This window comes from Mixophyes fleayi, chromosome 2 (assembly GCF_038048845.1).
Source record: "Mixophyes fleayi isolate aMixFle1 chromosome 2, aMixFle1.hap1, whole genome shotgun sequence".
Classification (NCBI taxonomy): Eukaryota; Metazoa; Chordata; class Amphibia; order Anura; family Limnodynastidae; genus Mixophyes; species Mixophyes fleayi.
Window position 1 is genome coordinate 170,998,513 of NC_134403.1, and position 17,666 is coordinate 171,016,178.

Consider the following 17,666-nt stretch of genomic DNA (forward strand, 5'->3'; position numbering starts at 1 on the left):
GACAGTGTCTTGTCGGACTGCAGACGGACTGGGTGTATGTGAAGTATTGCCTGGGGGCTCTCTAAAGCCATTAGCATGGCCTTTAGCTCCAGAATGTTGATGGGGAGAGAAGCATCTTTCCTAACAGACGCATGTACAAGTGGACCGACTGCCTGCGGTAGTTCATAATCCGAGCCTTCAAGATTCCTCAGGAATTAAGATTTGTCCTCCGGAAGGAAAACCTTATTTGTTGGTGTCCATTAGTCCCACAAAGGTAATTTTCTGGCACAGAAACAATTGTGACTTTTCTCGATTTATGAGCCATCCGTGCGTCTCCAAGGTCCTGATAGTAAGGACCAGGTGCTGATTCAGCAGGAGAGCCGAGGAGGCTTATGAGCAGATCATCCACATAGGGCACTATTTGCACTCCCCTGGAATGAAGACAGGCTGCCATTATTTTTGCAAACACTCTTGGTGCTGTCGAAAGGCCAAATGGGAGAGCTCTGAATTCATAGTGAGATAGTCCCACTGCAAATCTGAGAAGGGCCTGATGAGCCCTCCAGATAGGTATGTGAAGGAAGACATATTTGATGTCTCTAGACGTCATGAATTGATTTGGTTCCAATCCATTGATGACTGACCTGAGAGATTCCATTCAAAACCTGACCACCCATAGGTATCGGTTAAAATGCTTTAGATTTAGCATAGGCCAGAACGAGCTGTGCGGCTTTGGGACCAAAAAGAGATTGGAGTAGAATGTGTCTCTTTTGGTGTTCCGGAACCTGGCGGATGACTGACGAAAAGAAGAGAGACAACACATGTAAGCATCACCTCTTTCTTTTGACGGTCGCGGGGGTAAGCTAATTGCGAAGAACCGATGAGGAGGTGGATCTGATAGATCTATCATGTATCCTCTCATCATGATCCCTCAAATCCAACGGTCTTCTGAGGATGCTGCCCACTGATCTCTGAAAAGCGCAGACATCCACCCACTCCCACAATAGCGAGGAGAGGGAGACAGTCAAACTGACTGCTTTTCCGGAAGCTTGGGAGATGAATGTTTTGTGGATGAGGAAGAGCTACCTCTCTACGATTGTCCTCTAGAGCGCGAAGTTCTCAGTCTATGTGTCTGGGCCAGGCCAGCAGAGCCCCCACGAAAGGACTGCCGAAATGAACCAAACCTCAATGTCCTAAGTTTAGGAACATTTACAGGGAGGAAGCAAGCTGCTTTTGCCTCCTATGGCCTGGCAAATTATGCTGTCCAGTTCAGGTCCGAATAACATTCCCCCTGAATAAGTGAGTGATTCTAACAACTTTTTTGATTCCGTGTCTGCATCCCAGGACCTGAGCCAAAAGGTTCTCCTGGCCACTACTGCAGTTGTAGAAATTGAAGAAGAAATGGAGGCTGCATTCTAAGCGGCCTCGTATAAGTATCCAGAAGCCTCCTTGAGATGCAGGGCAAGGGGAAGCAATTCCGAATTTTGCAGACCCGATGCTAATTGGTCAGCCCATGTTTCCATAGCCCTGGCAACCCATGCTGATGAAAACATAGGTCTGAATGACGTACCTGCCGCAGTGCAGATAGACTTTAAAAAAAACAAAAAACCCTCTGCTTTGTGGTCAGTATTATCCTGCAGGGTGGCTGCCCCTGGGACAGGGAGTGTGGTGCTAAGCGCACCACCGGTGAATCAACCCTTCGAACCTATTCCCAACGGTTGATATCATCCGTCTGTAATGAATATAAAGCCAATACCTTCGCGGAACAGTAAATTTCCTATCTGGTTGTTTCCAGGATGCTTCCATTTCCTTCAGTTCGACTGATGGAGGAAAGCGAATCGCATGTTTCCTACCTTTTTTGAAGAGACTTTGTTCTGATGTTCTTGTCTATTCTAGATCCAGAATACCAAAATGTCTGACTAACTGTTACCACCAGGTCGTCAATACCCTGATATCTGGAAGACTCTTCTGGGTGTGTGACCTGTGTAGAATCAGAGTCATCTATCAGTTCACCCTCTTCTGACGATCCCTTCGAATCAGAGAGGAACAGAAGGGAGTTAGTGGTTTGGTGTGTCTTATTTTTGGGTAACGGTCTTGGCGCATCCAAGAACCGGTTTATCTTATCAAGTCCTCTAACTAGGGAAGCGAACCAAGCTGGTTCTCCTTCCTTGTGAGGTTAGGACAGACAGAATCCCAGCCTGTCCCAAGTCTGTGGATTTGGCAGTTTCCGTAGTCCTGCCTGTTACTAGGGGTCAATGGCTACTGAGGTAGAGGGGAGAACTGCTGCAGCAGCTGGAATCTGGTGGTTTAGATAGCAGCTTAACCAATGTCTCAACCGCCAGTGTCAGGGCATTTGTCCATGTTGACGTTTCCGCTAGTGGCGGTGCGCTAACCTGAGAATGCACGGCCCGGGTACCGTCACTGCAGTCAGGAAAAAGCACCCTCGGATCCTGTAGTTCCATTGGTAACTTATCTGTACACTTGGAACAGGTGTAATATTTTGCCCGAGATGCCGTTCCCTTATCAGACATTTTTTTAAGGAAACAGTATAACAGTAAAAGAATAAATACAGGCAATCACTCACAGGCAAACAGAAAGGTACTAATTAATCTTTGACAGAGTCAAAAATTAGTATACCCAGGCTATGTGTTATGCAATTAGTATTCTATATTTTATCAAACATGCTATTGCAACAACAGCTTTATTTCAATATACCCCTATCTATGATATAGAGATATAAGAAAAAAATGGTACTTCCAATCAGGCTAAGATGTCTTCTGGAGCAGGAGAGGTCTGTCAGCAACTCAGTGTCCCAGAAAATGTCTACTGCTCTTTTTCACAGGAATTTTTGGTGCCCTTGGAATATCTCACTTGCTGCAGACTGTGGGGGGGCTTTTGAGACTGTCATTAGTACCCTTCGACTGCACAGTTTTCCTGTTCCTCTCGAATTTTCTGCTGCTCACAAGGCGATCTGCTACATCTATATTATGTAGCAGTCGTTAATAGCAGATTCCTGGTGGCCGTTTTTCCAGAGGAACGAGCGCCCCCCCTCCTTTGCTGAAGGGGGGACTTGGTATCTTTCAATATGGCAGGGAGCGGCGTTCTGATTACCGACGCTCTTCGCCGTTTCTGGCAGCACCAGTGTATCGCTATTGAATCAGCGTGGTAGGTGCTTTAAGCCCCTTGTCAGCTCTGAGTGGTTTTTAAAAGAAAGGAAAAAAAAAAAAAAAGATTTTCGATGTTAGTGAGAGCCATCCGGCTCTTACTGACTGATAAGTGTGTTCTGTATAGTTAACAGTGCACACAGCTGCAAAAATTAAAACAAAATATAATTAGAAAAGGAGGAATATTTCTTCCTGTCATTAAAAGCAAGTCCAACTCCCTTGGGCACTCAACTAAGACTGAGGAGCTACAGGGGTTGCAGAGAGGGGTTTGTCAGCTTTGATACATTAACAAAGTGAACTTGTTAAGTGCCAACACCCCCTCCACTCTCACAACCCATGGTAGCAGTGATCCCCCCGATAGGATGAAAGAATTTTTTTTTAGCAGGGTTTATACCCCAGAAGGTGTATGTCACATGCCCTGTGATTTACAGAACACAAGTATATAAAATCCTAAGTTTAATACATCAAAATTAAATAAATCGCAAACATCCAAAGGCAGAATACAGAATGAAAGATGTCATATCAATAACAGAGGAAAATGAGTTTGTTTCAGATGATATAAGGTAAGCAAGCACTGTAGTCAAACAGTGGGAAGGTAGATCTAACAGGAAGAGAGAGGTTCTATAACCTCCTTATAGGTCACTGGAAAGACCTTGGTGAAGGTTTACAATTTTGGAGGTCCCATCTGAAATTGGCATTAATAAAATAAAATTTCAGGGAAGGGCTACTAAAATGATGCAAAGGCTGTTTATCAAAAGCCATCAGGAAAGCCTTCAAGAGCTGAACATGTACAGCTTAGAGGAGAGAAGCAACAGAAGTGGCATGATCGAAATATTACAATACATCCAAATAATGTAGAGAGTTGAGGAAGACCGTATTTTACAAGATTTCTAGAACAAGGGTACACTTTCAAATTGAAGGACAGAAAACTTAATGGTAACAAGGTAACACAAGCAGGAACTTTTTTTTACTTTGCACTTTTGAAGAACCTAATTATAAAATAATTCAAGAATGCATGGGGCAAACACATGACTAGATTATGTTTTAGATCTATCTAGATTTATCTGTAAACATTAGATAAATTTAAAATATAAGAAAACAGAAACCCAAAACAAAAGGTAGACTAGATGGACCTGAAAACATTAATGTAGCAGGTAATTTATACTACAGGACATTCCATAGCAGACACAAAAGTTATGGTTGGGGGGTGAGCATTTAAAACCTTTTAGCTAAATCCCAAAAGTTTAAGACAGGTAAAGTAGGCCCCGACCATCAATACTTGTGTTTGAAAGGATCACAGTCTTTAAAATTCTGTGCGACAGATCCCAGCAGAAATTGCCACATTCAACATTTATTACTCCTAAGGGCATCATGTTCAATTAACAATACACTGTACACAGATTTCAAACAGCTGTGAAAAGCTCTGATAATGTGGAGCACTGTGCTACCACCAGCTTAGCTGCCATACACTAAGCATTACTGTCCAAGAGGGGAGAAGAAAATTACTACTGCAGCTCAGTGCTTGCCAAGAACGCACTCATCAGAAATAAGCTGCAACTAAAACATTGTCAGGTGAAAAATCAGTTTGCATGGAACCTTAATGGAAAATGTCAAACTGATCAGGGCGTGGCTATTTTTTTTTTTTTTACTTATTGCTCTTTATATCATATTATTGGTAGAAATCAGTGATACATAACTAACACCCTCCCCCACAATATGGAGTACAGTGGTAGAAGTAAAGACATGGTCCAGTTGATTTCCATGAAAGTTAAGTGATTAAACCTGGTTACAGGATTTGATAAGGGAGCCTGGAGGTGGACAGCACCTATTCTCCTACAGTGGGGGCACCAAGTAGCAACAGGGGGAGTGGATAGTAACTGCAAGGTATTGAGGGTAAGAGTTAAACAAATCTGTAATACCGCAGAACCATCCAACATCGTGGCAAATTACAATCAGTCACACCAGGCTTTCCCAACCCACTGAAATGTTGCAAATATTATCTATCTCTGTGGTTCCTAACGGTTAATGTTTCATAGTTTGTGGTATGACATTTATTGGTCCATATCAGAGAACATCAGAGATAATTTACGGAATTTGGGACTCTACACCCAACTCCATCTGTCAGCCTGCCTCTATCTGAAAATGATGCAAGACCTGTTTTTAGCCTGTCCGAAAGCCTACTTTCACACTCTTCCCTTATAACATTATGGTAAGAGAACATCACTGTTTTCGTAATGGAAGTTGGTTTACATTTTGCAATATAGTAATTTTTTATAAAAAAAAAAAAAGTTTCCAGTTTTGTAGGACAGTGGTACAGAGGAAAATAAACCCATAAAAGACCATCTATTTTTTCATGCTGTAAAATTGCATAGTTCAAAGAGTTGCACCATGTAAAACGCAGAAAACATTATTGTAACATATTGGCCAAATGATAACATCTTAAAGCACTTTTTCATCAAGATAGAATCTTGTCTGTGTATATCAATCACTGGTACATCTATTTTCAGGAGTCCCTGAGCACTTCCCCTTTCAGACTGCCACCCTTATAAGCATGGTGAAGTGACAGCCTTTCCATTACAATGTAGTCATTGTGTATAATGTATGTATGTATTTAATTATTATTATTATCATTTATTTGTTAAGCGCCACAAGGTATCCGCAGCGCAGCACACAGTACTAACAGTAGACTATACAGGGTGAAACCATACAGAACAATGAACAAAAAGTACCAATACTTCAGAAACTCCGGCTAGTCATATGCAGTAAAGACGGAGCGGAAGAACAAGTATGGAGACAGGAGGGGAGGGGGCCCTGTTCATACGAGCTTACATCCTAAGGGAGGGTAAACAGACCAGGCACAAGAGGAGCCAGTTGAGGCAAGAGGAGAGAAGGGAGGACAAGCTAAAGGGAGGAGATGGGGGTTAAGTAGATGGTTGGTAGGCTTTGAGGAAGAGGTGAGTTTTGAGTGCACTTTGAAGGAGCACAGAGTAGGAGAGAGACGGATGGAACGAGGGCGGTCGTTCCAGAGAAGGGGGCTGCACGGGAAAAGTGTTGGATTCTGGAGTGGGAAGAGGTGATAAGAGTGGAGGAGAGGCGGCGGTCGTTGGCCGAGCGCAGGGAGCGGGCAGGAGTGTGAATAGAGAGGAGGTTAGAGATATAAGGGGCAGTAGAGTTGGAGAGAGCCTTGTAAGTGGTGGTGAGGAGTTTGAAAAGGATTCTGTAGGGGAAGGGGAGCCAGTGTAAGGCAAGGCAGAGAGGGGAGGCAGAGGAGGAGCGGCGTGAGAGGAAGGGGAGTCTTGCGGCCGCATTGAGTATAGAGCGGAGGGGGGAGAGACGGGAGTGGGGGAGGCCAGGGAGGAGGAGGTTACAATAATCGAGGCGGGAGATGATGAGTGCGTGGATGATAGGATGACGTGGATGATTAATATATAGTAAAGCTTTATCTTATATAATATTATAAAAGGACACCACTGTAGGCAGTGACAAGACACAAACATTAAAGCATCTCCGCAACTCTGGGAAATGCAGGCAATTGTTTTTCTAAATAATATGTTTTTTAAAAATTCAAATTTTTACTTGTAGTGCTTGAATGTAAAAAATACTGCAAGAATCTTTTACTATTGTATATTTGACAAAAACACACACACACACCTGCTGATGCTGCCGGGCGCCATCTTTAACGGACTTCATTATGATACCCACTAGAGGTTTGCATATAAACTGGATAAAAAAAGGGGGAAAAAAACAATACTGAAATCTATATTCATGCACATAACTAGTAATTTTCACTGCAACAATACAACATACATTCAACACAAACATATTAGCATTTTGCAAGACTCATAAAAAGTTATTTTATACACTGGTGAAACTTTTTGATATAAAAATCAGTGAAAGCAATGGCTATGGTGATTTACCATTTAACTCAACATTCTCAAAATGTGATGTATTGCTTAGTGCCTGGGACTTTAGCTTGACTTGAGTTTTCAGGATAAAGGGTTTTCTGCCATTTGGAACACCTTTGTGTAAAATATACTAAATTACTTTAAAAATTATTAAAATGTGTAGTTGTGTTCCTCACAGAGACGGTAGAAGGAGTACTTGTGTGTAGGCCATCACCACTGATTGTTACCATTTTAACTTTGGTTTTTCAAACACGCTGCCGGGTTTCAAGATAAGTGATTTTTAAAAAAAAAAAAAAAAAAACTCTGATGAAACCTTTTCTCTGAGGCGAATGAGGGACAGTGTTTTACTTGTGGAAGCTAAATTCCAACCATAGGAGGAAGGACACCAGAAGACAAAAATTCCAAACTCCTCCCCTCTTACCACCACTCCAAAGAAAACCTCAGAACATGCAATTAACGAGGAAACAGAAAAAATAAATATCAGAGGATCCAGAATGGGAATAACCAAAAGATTCACTCTGCAATATAAACAATATACCAACAGAGAAACTGGATCAACAACCAACCAGATAGGGAAGGTCTGTGCACCCAATGACATCAGGGAAAAGGTCAGGAGTAAAAAAAATAATGAAAAAAATGGATTTTTGTACTAATTCCTTATGTCTGAATCCAATCAGTGATACTGGAAGACAGAGTTAGGTGACAGGAGCTTGGCCACTTTAAAATTACCAGCAAACGATCAAGCTCCTACCCCCCTCTATACCCACGTTCGGCTGCCTAAAAAGCTCAAATTTTTCTGAAGTGCCCGCCAGAGAATGCCTTGTTAATGGCTGCCAGAGGCTGCCTTCAATTTTAAACTTTATTTCTCTAAACAGCGGGTGGGGGTGTCTGAAAATCAACTAGTTAAGGAGTGAAGGATGCCTTCTCAGATACTAGATTGCAAAACCTTCCTCTTTAAGTACCCTCAGCACAGGATGCTAAATTAGTTATAAAGAACTCGTGCTCCCCTATTGGGAGGAGCCAGATTCCTCCTCCTAGGGATGATACCTAACACCAAGAGTAAAAGCTTTCCTCCCAGACAACCATTAAATAAAAAGGTCCCACACCCTCATGTACTTGCATTGAGAAAAATTAACACAGACTTCTATATGCAGATTGGTAAAAGTTACAAAATCAATTTCTTAATTTATTTAATATAAATTTAATATAAATCTATATATATCTATATATATCTATATCTATCTATCTATCTATATCATTATATATATATTTACATATACACGCACACGATATGGACAAAAGTATTTGGCCACACCTGTTAATTTCTGAATTGAGATGTTTCAATCAGACTCGTTGCCAGAGGTGTATAAGATCAAGCACCTAGCCATACAGTCACCATTTCTAAACATTTGTGATACAAAATGTCATTCTGAAGAGCTCAGTGACTTCAAGCGTGGTACTGTGATAGGATGCCACCTTTGCAATAAGACGGTTTGTGTCATTTCATTCCTGCTGGATATTCCACAACCAGCTGTGATTATCAGAGAGTGGAAGCGTTTAGAAACAACAGCAACTCAGCCGCAAAATGGAAGACCACATAAAATCATAGAGAGGAGTCAAAAGAGATTGCTAAGGCGCATGATGCGTAAAAGACGCCAATGCTCTGCTGATTCCATAGCTGAAGAGTTCCGAACTTCCACTGGCATTAATGTAAGCACAAAAACTGTGCAACAGGAGCTTAATGAAATGGGTTTCCATGGCCGAGAAGTTGCATGCAAGCCTCATATCACCAAGACCAATGCCAAGCGTTGGATGGAGTGGTGTAAAGCACACAGAAACTGGACTGTGGAGTGACGAATCGCGCTTCTCTCTCCATGTAGTCTATGCAGTCAGATGGGCGAGTCTGGGTTTGGTGGATGCTAGGAGAACGTTACCGGCTCGACCAAACTGTAAAGTTTGGTCGAGGAGGGATAATGGTATGGGGCTGCTTTTCAGGGTTTGGGTCAGGCCCCTTATCTCTAGTGAAGGGCAATCTTAATGCTTCAGCATACCAAGTCATTTTGGACAATGCTATGTTTCCAACTTTGTGGCAACAGTTTGGGTAAGGCCATTTTCTATTCCAACAGGACAGTGCCCCAGTGCACAAAGCAAGGTCTACAAAGACATGGTTTCATGAGTTTGGTGTGGAAGAACTTGACTGGCCAGTACAGAGCCTTGACCTCAACCCCATCGAACATGTGTGGGACGAACTGGAACGGAGATTGTGAGCAAGGCCTTCTCATCCAACATCAGTGCCTGACCTCATAAATGCTCTACAGAATGAATGGGCACAAATCCCCACAGAAACACTCCAACATCTTGTGGAAAGCCTTCCAAGAAGAGTGGAAGCTGTTATCACTGCAAAAGGGAGACCAACTCTATATCAAAGTATATGTATTTGAATACAATGTCATTACAGTCCCTGTTGGTGTAATGGTCAGGCGTCCGAATACTTTTGTCCACATAGTGTGCAGGCAAACTTTTTTTTTTTCTTTTAAAACAATAAAAAATTAATTTGGAAAATTCCAATACAGTTCAATGTACTTACTGGAAACCGATTAAAGAGATCTAAAAACATTGCTGCAGTGAGAGGGCTATTTCTCCTGGTCATGAACCCTCGCAAGGAGTCTTGATATAGAATGGTGACCCTCTGAAGGTCCAGGCAGCCCAAAAGATTAGCCTAAAGGATAAAAACAAGACCACAGAAAATTATAACAAAGTATTTAATAAAATAATAAGCCACAATTTATGAAGTACATAAGGCAGAACTTTAATAATAAAATGGATATCCTCCATTATTAACAGAGGTGGTTAAAGTAGGGAAATTAAATGAATTAGCCTGAATAAAATAACCCTTCTTCCAGGTATTTATTAACATGCCATTTTTTCAGGTCAGCAGTTTAAAGTAGGGACTTCAATCGCAAACAAGGATGATTTTGCACCATGAGAATTTAAAGACACAAGTATAAGACAACCATAATATGTTAATTCCTTGTAGTTAATGCATTAGACATATTTAAAGAAACATTAGAAAACGCCAAGAAAATCTATTTCATTCACTTCAAAACACAACCATATTGTACCTTTCTCCTAAATATTCTAATTAGTAAAACACATGCATTGACTGGATGTCTAGTGCATGACTTGATATGTTTACTGCCCATATTACTTTCCCTTGTCCATATAAATGTTCAGTAATTTATTTTAAAAACAAACAGTGAATTATACGGCAAAGAAATGTGTTTAAAAAGGGTTACGTCTTTCAGATAAGTTTTACTCTCTCAAGTTAAATGAGGCTTATTACATAAAAATAGTGTAATGACCATTATATATAAATGTTTGCCTAGCATGCAAATAACATTTTTATATTATACTTTTGATTTTGTACTTGTAGTGCCTCTGTATTTTTGAGTTTTGAATCTTTGTTTATTAATAGTAGTAGAGTCAATAATGTCAGAGAACACACCAACAATAGTGGATATATAATCTGTATGTAGATATGGTTAACCTGTGCATCCCCTTATTTTTTTTTATTATTTATTTAATACTCCATGAAATGCCCCGATTATATTTTATTATTAACATTTTCGCATTTTCTAAGGGTATTTGTCACTTACTTGGGAAGAGGAGTCCTCGCTGCTACTTCTCTTGTCGTCCGCCTCTGGCTGGTTAGTCACGCTGCCCTTCAATACTTTGAACAAGTACAATGATGCACTGCGCATGAAACATTATCAATCAATATAGACTTAACACACTGAAGGAACTGCATCATGCTTATTACATATACATTACATCTTAAGGACATACCAAGATAAATTGTAGAGGTGAAAAAGTTAAAGAAATATGATCTCTAAAGGAAATTAGCAAACTGTTTGTCTTTAAAAGTCAAAAACAGGGCTGGTTTCATATGAAACTTCTACAAGCTATACCCATTATGCATATTTAACAGTAAGGTTGCAGAGGAATCAATATCCGATACATCTCTATTAATTCCAACACAATTATCAAATATATTAGCAAAACGCGCCAGTTTGCTTACCGAGGTAAATCAAACTTAATTTAAAGTTTAATTTTCAAGAGTAATCAGCATATTAGCATGCCTCCTCAATTTCACATGCACAAATTGAGCTCTCAAACCTGATGTATTAATCATATTTCGATTCACTTTACAGCTTAGCTACACAAATTATTAACCCAAAATTCACCTGCCTCCTTAGCAATATTACCAAATGCAGGGAATCAATAAGATTTATAGCTCACCTGAAACAATACAGGGCCACAGAGGAGTCGTTTTGTTTGCCAGCTCTCTTCACTAGCCGATCCATCATATCATGTAGATCATTTTTTAGCTCCGACACATCTTTACAGTACCTTTTACATTTGCACAAATCATTCCTGTAATAATGTAGAGTACAGGTACATTTTCACAATCAAATTGAGATCTTAGTAAAATATATGCCATTCAAGAAATAACATTATGATGAGAAGCTGATGAGTTCACCATCGTCAATGGAATACATGCAACATAGAATAAAATGAATGACCCGTTTTAAACAAGCGCATAAGATCAGTTTAACAGAAACATAAAAGTCAAATCAATTCTAAACTGGAAAAAAAATTAAAATAAAAAAGGACGTTTGTACTTATTAAATCAATTTCTCCAAATCCATCTGGGAAATACTGCTACATTGAGGTTGTAACTTTTCTGACACAGACGCTCCTCTCCCTGTACAAACACCAGTGTTTCTCAGTTTACAACTTTCAGAGCTTCCAAAGGTTAGGGGAACACAAGAAATATAACCCAGAAAACACACACACACACACACACACACACACACACACACACACACACACACAAAACTGGAACGCAAAAATAAGTCTCACCACTCCACAACTTTGTGCAGAAATAGGGTAGAAGGGTAAGAGACAGGAGCTGCCAAACTGCTGCCTCTGCCTGCAATGGATACTGCGCCCATGATGGCACTATCTGCTTGTTTTGCATGCTTGCCAGAGTGGGAAGCCTGAGGGGGTGCTGTGCAGGGATGGTACCTCACGCTAGGGTCCAGCAAAGGAGGAGGCTGCCATCACTAAGGACAGCCCCCTGAATCCCTTTTTCCTGCCCAGTGAGGAGCCGCAAATATGGGAGCCTTCATCTGACACCGCAGGAGGATAAAGGAGCACCCTGCTGGTAGCCGCACCTCCAGTGGTGCCAGATCCAGCTCCCTTTGGCTGGTTTACCTGGCCTGTGGTGTGTATGGCCTCCGCTGCCCACTGTGTCTGAACGTGTATACTATGCATAAAAATAAAAAATTTGCCAGAAAAAATTAAAACCAAATCATGTAGTAAAAAGACTGCCATAGCAGCCACAAAAAACAAGCCCTGTTCCTGTGGGCACAGAAAAGAACTGAGGTTTTCAGCAGCCAATAGGGGCTATAGAGGGGGAAGAGCTTGAGATTTTTGCAGGTAATTTAAAAGACACAAGTTCCAAATCACCACAATCTAAACCCCAATGTTTTCCATTGATGAAGGAGAAATTGGAGCAATTATGGAGACAGGTTATGTATCAGGGATAAGAGTTTGGAGCACTGGAGGCACGCTAGCTGCACATGAGACGCCATTATCCCAGCCAGTCCATGTAGTCTATGCAGGATGCCATTGGCTCTCCACCTTAAGAGAGAGCGTCTCTCAAAGGGATGCCCTCTGGATATTGACAGCTCCAGAGATAGCTCCTCCTCCACATTGTTGTTCAGCTCTCTCTGCCCCAGACACTGGTGACCAGGACAGGAATATCAGCGATAATGCAAGGGTCTGCAGTTATTAATGATCCTTCCCTCACCAGAGGCTGTCAAGGGTCCACTTGGCCAGAAGTTGTGGCAGAGAACAAAGGTGGGGGTGAGGGACTGCTGCGTTGGGTGCAGAGAAAACAGTGAAAAGAAATCCCTGCTACGATTCAAGTACAACAGAGGCTGACCATCTAATAGTACATACAAAATAAAGGGCAAAGGAGCCCTATGCCCCTCTCCAATACAGGACACTGGAAACATAACTGAAGAGAGGGGGAATTATAAGGATGAGCAGGCAGTTCTTTCTACAGTGCTCTGCTTTCTAGGGCGGAACACACTGTATTCCCTTAATTGAGATGGAGAAAATACAGTACAGTAGTTGCAAAACTCTTTAAATAAAACATCACACATTTATAGGTGTGTTGTAAAAAGAATTAATGCTTTAGTATCGTGCCCCAATAGTTTAACTCAACGCAGATATATGCCTATCTGAAAAAAAGGTATTTAACAAACAAGCCAACTTTGTATTACTGTATATGTTTACATCAAAAAATGACCATAGCTCCCTGCTTACCCTGACCCACATGCGAACCAAGTTCCCAGACCTCCACCATCAATTCTTTGAATACTTCTAGCTCAGACATGTCGCAGGATCTTTCAGGATTATACTTCAGGTTTTAAATATGAAAATCTTTGTTTGCATTTGGTCTAAAATTGCAAAGGTGGCAGCACACAGCAATTTTGTTGACAAACTAGATTTAAACCAAACTGGCCATATATTGGATCCACCACACAACAAAGATAGATAATTACTCAAATCTGTCTGTTTTTCAATCAAACCTGGCTTAAACTCCAGGCAATCCCTGCCTGCTACAGCTGTGTGTGCTCATTGAACAACCGACTGCACTAATGGAGCCTTATGAAATTCAGTCTGAATATCAAACATGTTTATGGGTGAAAAGCTGGGTCAAAGTGTGGCAACCTTAAGTGGTCTGCCCTTTGGATACTAAAATATAAGAGCTTGGGTCTAGGTTTTCAAAATATATTTTAAATCTTTACAGTGTTGCATAGGAGCTGTGTGAAATTAAGATGGAAGTCCATACATTTTAAATAGTTTGAAGGTACCCTATATCTAAACTGCAGCCTCTGCATTGTGATTAATACATTTCCTCTTTTCAGCATTCAAAATATATATATTAAAAAAAAAAAGAAAAAAAAGAAAGATATCCAAATACTTACATGAAAATGTCTGCTGTTTTGCGAAGGAAGTCCTGCTCCTGTTGGCTAGACTCAGCATTCATACTCTGCTCTATTACAGAAATCAAGGGCTCAATGACACTGAACACCAGCGGACTGTCCGACTGCTTTTTCACAAACACTTCAACTAAGTCCAGTACCTGTAAAAAATTAAGAGCGGTCATTGGAATCATGTGTCTTGGTGCAAACAAACCACTTGGAATAACAACGGAGGCACAATTAAATCCCATCTAGCAAGAGCGTCCATAGCTTGAAGGCAGAGAAAGTTGGCCCTTAAAACCCACACATTGAGCTATAATTTTGTTTTCCCATTTTAAAAATTGTTGAACAGCTTGTCTGTCAAATCATATAGTATGTAGTCAAGGGTTAATAAAACCAATGATAGTACTTATTGGTGTTCAATTCCATATAACACACAGTGGATAAAACCGTTTAACTTCAAAGGCTGCAGCTCTGTTGCCATCTACAGGACATCAGAGCAGCTGCAAACATGCAGAATTTACACCAGTTTGCAAGTATAAGCTATATAACTAGAGCGGGAGAGGGATTTCAAAAGAAAATCATACATACAAATGAGTCTTCCTGGGCTCTCAGTCAACATGGAATCTACAAAGCCTACAAGAAGACTGCACAACCCAGTCTCATTTATCATGGATTCTTAAAATTTTTAGTTTATAGAATCTTTAGTCTAAGATCCGTTATTTTGACTTTGTGAATATGATTTTTATACAAAACTTAAAAAAATATGTATTTTGTATGCACTATGATTAACCAAGATTATCTCTTTCCAAACATACTTATTACTAATTATATAAAATTTCCTACAATACATAATACTATACTAAATTCAAAAACAAAGTATTATGACAAGACAAAGCATTACTAAACAATAAACAATGGTGAATTGCTGCATTTTATTAGATAGACCAGTGCAAAAATGTTTAGTACTGACAAGTTCCATCTGGTGGTTGCACCTTTAAGCACAAAGAGGATTTAGCCATAGGAATATAGATTTAGCCATGGGATAAAGCGTGCACTGTGTTGGGAGTGAAGCTCTAATAATACACAAACTTGCTTCTACTTTATTCCTCTCCCTCTATGCCCCTCCCCTTCAAATCGGTGTATTTAACAAACAAAGCCCATAAGACAAGACAGGACAGAAACAATTAAACAAGAACAACCGTAAAATAGAAGAACTCGGGGCGTGGTCTGGTAGCCGTCGGAGCTGGACGTGCTTTCCTGGAGCTCCGATAAATAGTCAATTTATCCGCTGATTTAAACCCCCGTGGCCACCCTAAGTGACTAAGCTGGGTGACGGAAGAGCTGCAGACCTGTCAGCCGGCTAGTAGCGCTAGTCGCAACCCTGAGCGAGCAGCAATAACTCACTGACAACTGAGAAGTGCTGGGACACTCGTTCCGCGGCAATACCTGGAGCGCTGAAACGGGAAACTTACCGGGGGGACTGATCCCCCGCTGGGAGTCTCTCTGCACGTCCTATTTTGAAGATTTGATCTGAGACGCGCTAGCCCGGAAGCCGTGGGACACCATTACAGGCTTCATTTCCGGTTTGGAGTCTGGAGTGGAGCGTCCTGGGAGTAATCTGAAAGCTGATTGACAGCGGAGACCGGAGTGACGGCTGCAGCGGGGGATCTGATCTGACCTCACTTGAAATCTGACGTCAGAATTAACTGATCATTTGCCATCTGTACTTCAGGTCAGTTTGGGGCTTCCTGAGAGGAGTCTGTATTCTGCTTGATCCCCACAGTTGAGAAACTTGCTGAATGCCCAAATAGTTTGACACCAAGCTGGGGGTAAAATTATCCACCCCAGGCTCTATAAACTAATTAAATATCTGCTGCAGATCCTGACCAGCTAAAGTCATCTGCTTCTTTCGGCTATATCAACACACTCAGTGTCCAAGCTGTAAATTCTTTATAGATCCACGATCAGTCCCATCTGTTGGGGCCTGCTGCCATCTAGTGGTCATATGTTTTATTGCAATGTAATAGCTGGGTGACAGCTGCTGGATAACAGTGAATCCAGTTCCAGCTAATATTCACATGTAAAATACAAGATGCTCTGACCACCGCCCGCATGTACCCTACTCTGCGAGATTGAGCACGTCTAACCCATGGGATCAAGCCTCATGTTGGGTCAACGTTATAGCTTGGAAGGACCACCCAGTAATTAACTGACCTCTTTATCTATAATAACATAAAGCTCCGTCTGGATACTTCTCTGTAGAGATTCTGCCAAGTTGAGTCTGCCTATCTATTTGATATTCTCATTAAGCTAAGCGCCCTGACAACGCACTCAGATGGCTCCGAGAAGGATCAAAAAGATTAAAAAGCTCAACCCGACTAACGCAACTGCGCAGCTCCCCTTCTTTAGACAAAACAAACAGCGATCTATGTCCCCCCTCCGGGAAGTGGGGAGTGAACGGGGTGACGACTCTGAACAGCTGGATGTTGCCTCGACTTCTATCCCATCTTCTGAGTCCCCTATTCGTATGACTGATCCTGAGGCACCGATTTCGCTTAAATCAATGCAATCCTTACTAGCTTCTTTGAAAGCCGACTTATCGTCGGAACTGAGAGCCTCCATGAAAGCCATTCAAGCAGAGGTGGCTGCATTGGGCTCCAGGACGGTCCAGCTAGAGAACAAGTCAGAAGAGGTGGTCTCCTCACATAATGAGCTAATTACATCTCATGAACAACTGGAGGCAGAGGTTGCCACCATGAGGGATAAGATGGCGGATATGGAGGATAGATCGCGTCGCAACAACCTCAAAATTCGGGGAATACCAGAGCAGATCTCAAATGCAGATTTACCATCCTTTGCCACAAATCTGTTTCAGAAACTTCTCCCTTCTGCTTCCATATTAGACTTAACCATCGACCGTATACACCGGCTCCCTAAAAATAAGAGAGTTCCGGACACCGTTCCCAGAGATACCTTATTATGCGTCCACTTCTACCATATTAAGGATCGTATCCTGCGGGCAGCCAGGGAAGCAGAGGGCACAGATCCCCTTTAGGATATTCAAGTGTTCCCAGATTTTTCCCAACACACGGTGGCGAAACGAAGAGCTTTCCAATCAGTCACTAGAGCTCTAAGAAGTAATGATATTTCCTACAGATAGGGGTTCCCAGTGAAGCTATTGATCCACAGACACAACGCGCTACATATCATAAACTCAGTGGAGGAAGGGACAAAGCTCTTAACGTCCTGGAACCTTCCGGTTATACAGTCTGATCACAAAGCTAGAACCCACATCTCCAACGATTGGTCTACTCAGGGGGGATCGAGACGTAAAGAATCTCCGCCTCGGGAGGAACTCCCTAGTTCAGTTTGAGCTTTTTCTTATTCGATCTGAAACCCAAGAACACATTCTTCCTCTGATAACGAAAATATTCGGTCAGAGTTATACAAACTCTCCGGGGACTCTTCTCCTTAAAGTGAGCACAGAAAGATCCGTTGGAACAAGTACTTATCAAGTCCATCCGACTATCTCTGGGCCCTAGAGGAGCGCCCTTAAGCTC

General features: G+C 41.6%; 1 protein-coding gene across 2 annotated transcripts in view; it reads right to left on the reverse strand.

Moving 5' to 3' along the window:
• The window catches only part of MYBBP1A (MYB binding protein 1a), a 94,960-nt gene that overhangs the window by 16,393 nt on the left and 60,901 nt on the right, over nt 1-17,666 (reverse strand). For both annotated transcript variants that reach the window (XM_075194980.1, XM_075194979.1), the window contains 5 exons: nt 14,107-14,264; nt 11,345-11,479; nt 10,702-10,798; nt 9,633-9,764; nt 6,792-6,860 (listed from right to left, as the gene is read on the reverse strand). In XM_075194980.1, the coding sequence (XP_075051081.1) occupies nt 6,792-6,860; nt 9,633-9,764; nt 10,702-10,798; nt 11,345-11,479; nt 14,107-14,264 (591 nt within the window). The remainder of the gene's footprint in view (nt 1-6,791; nt 6,861-9,632; nt 9,765-10,701; nt 10,799-11,344; nt 11,480-14,106; nt 14,265-17,666) is intronic.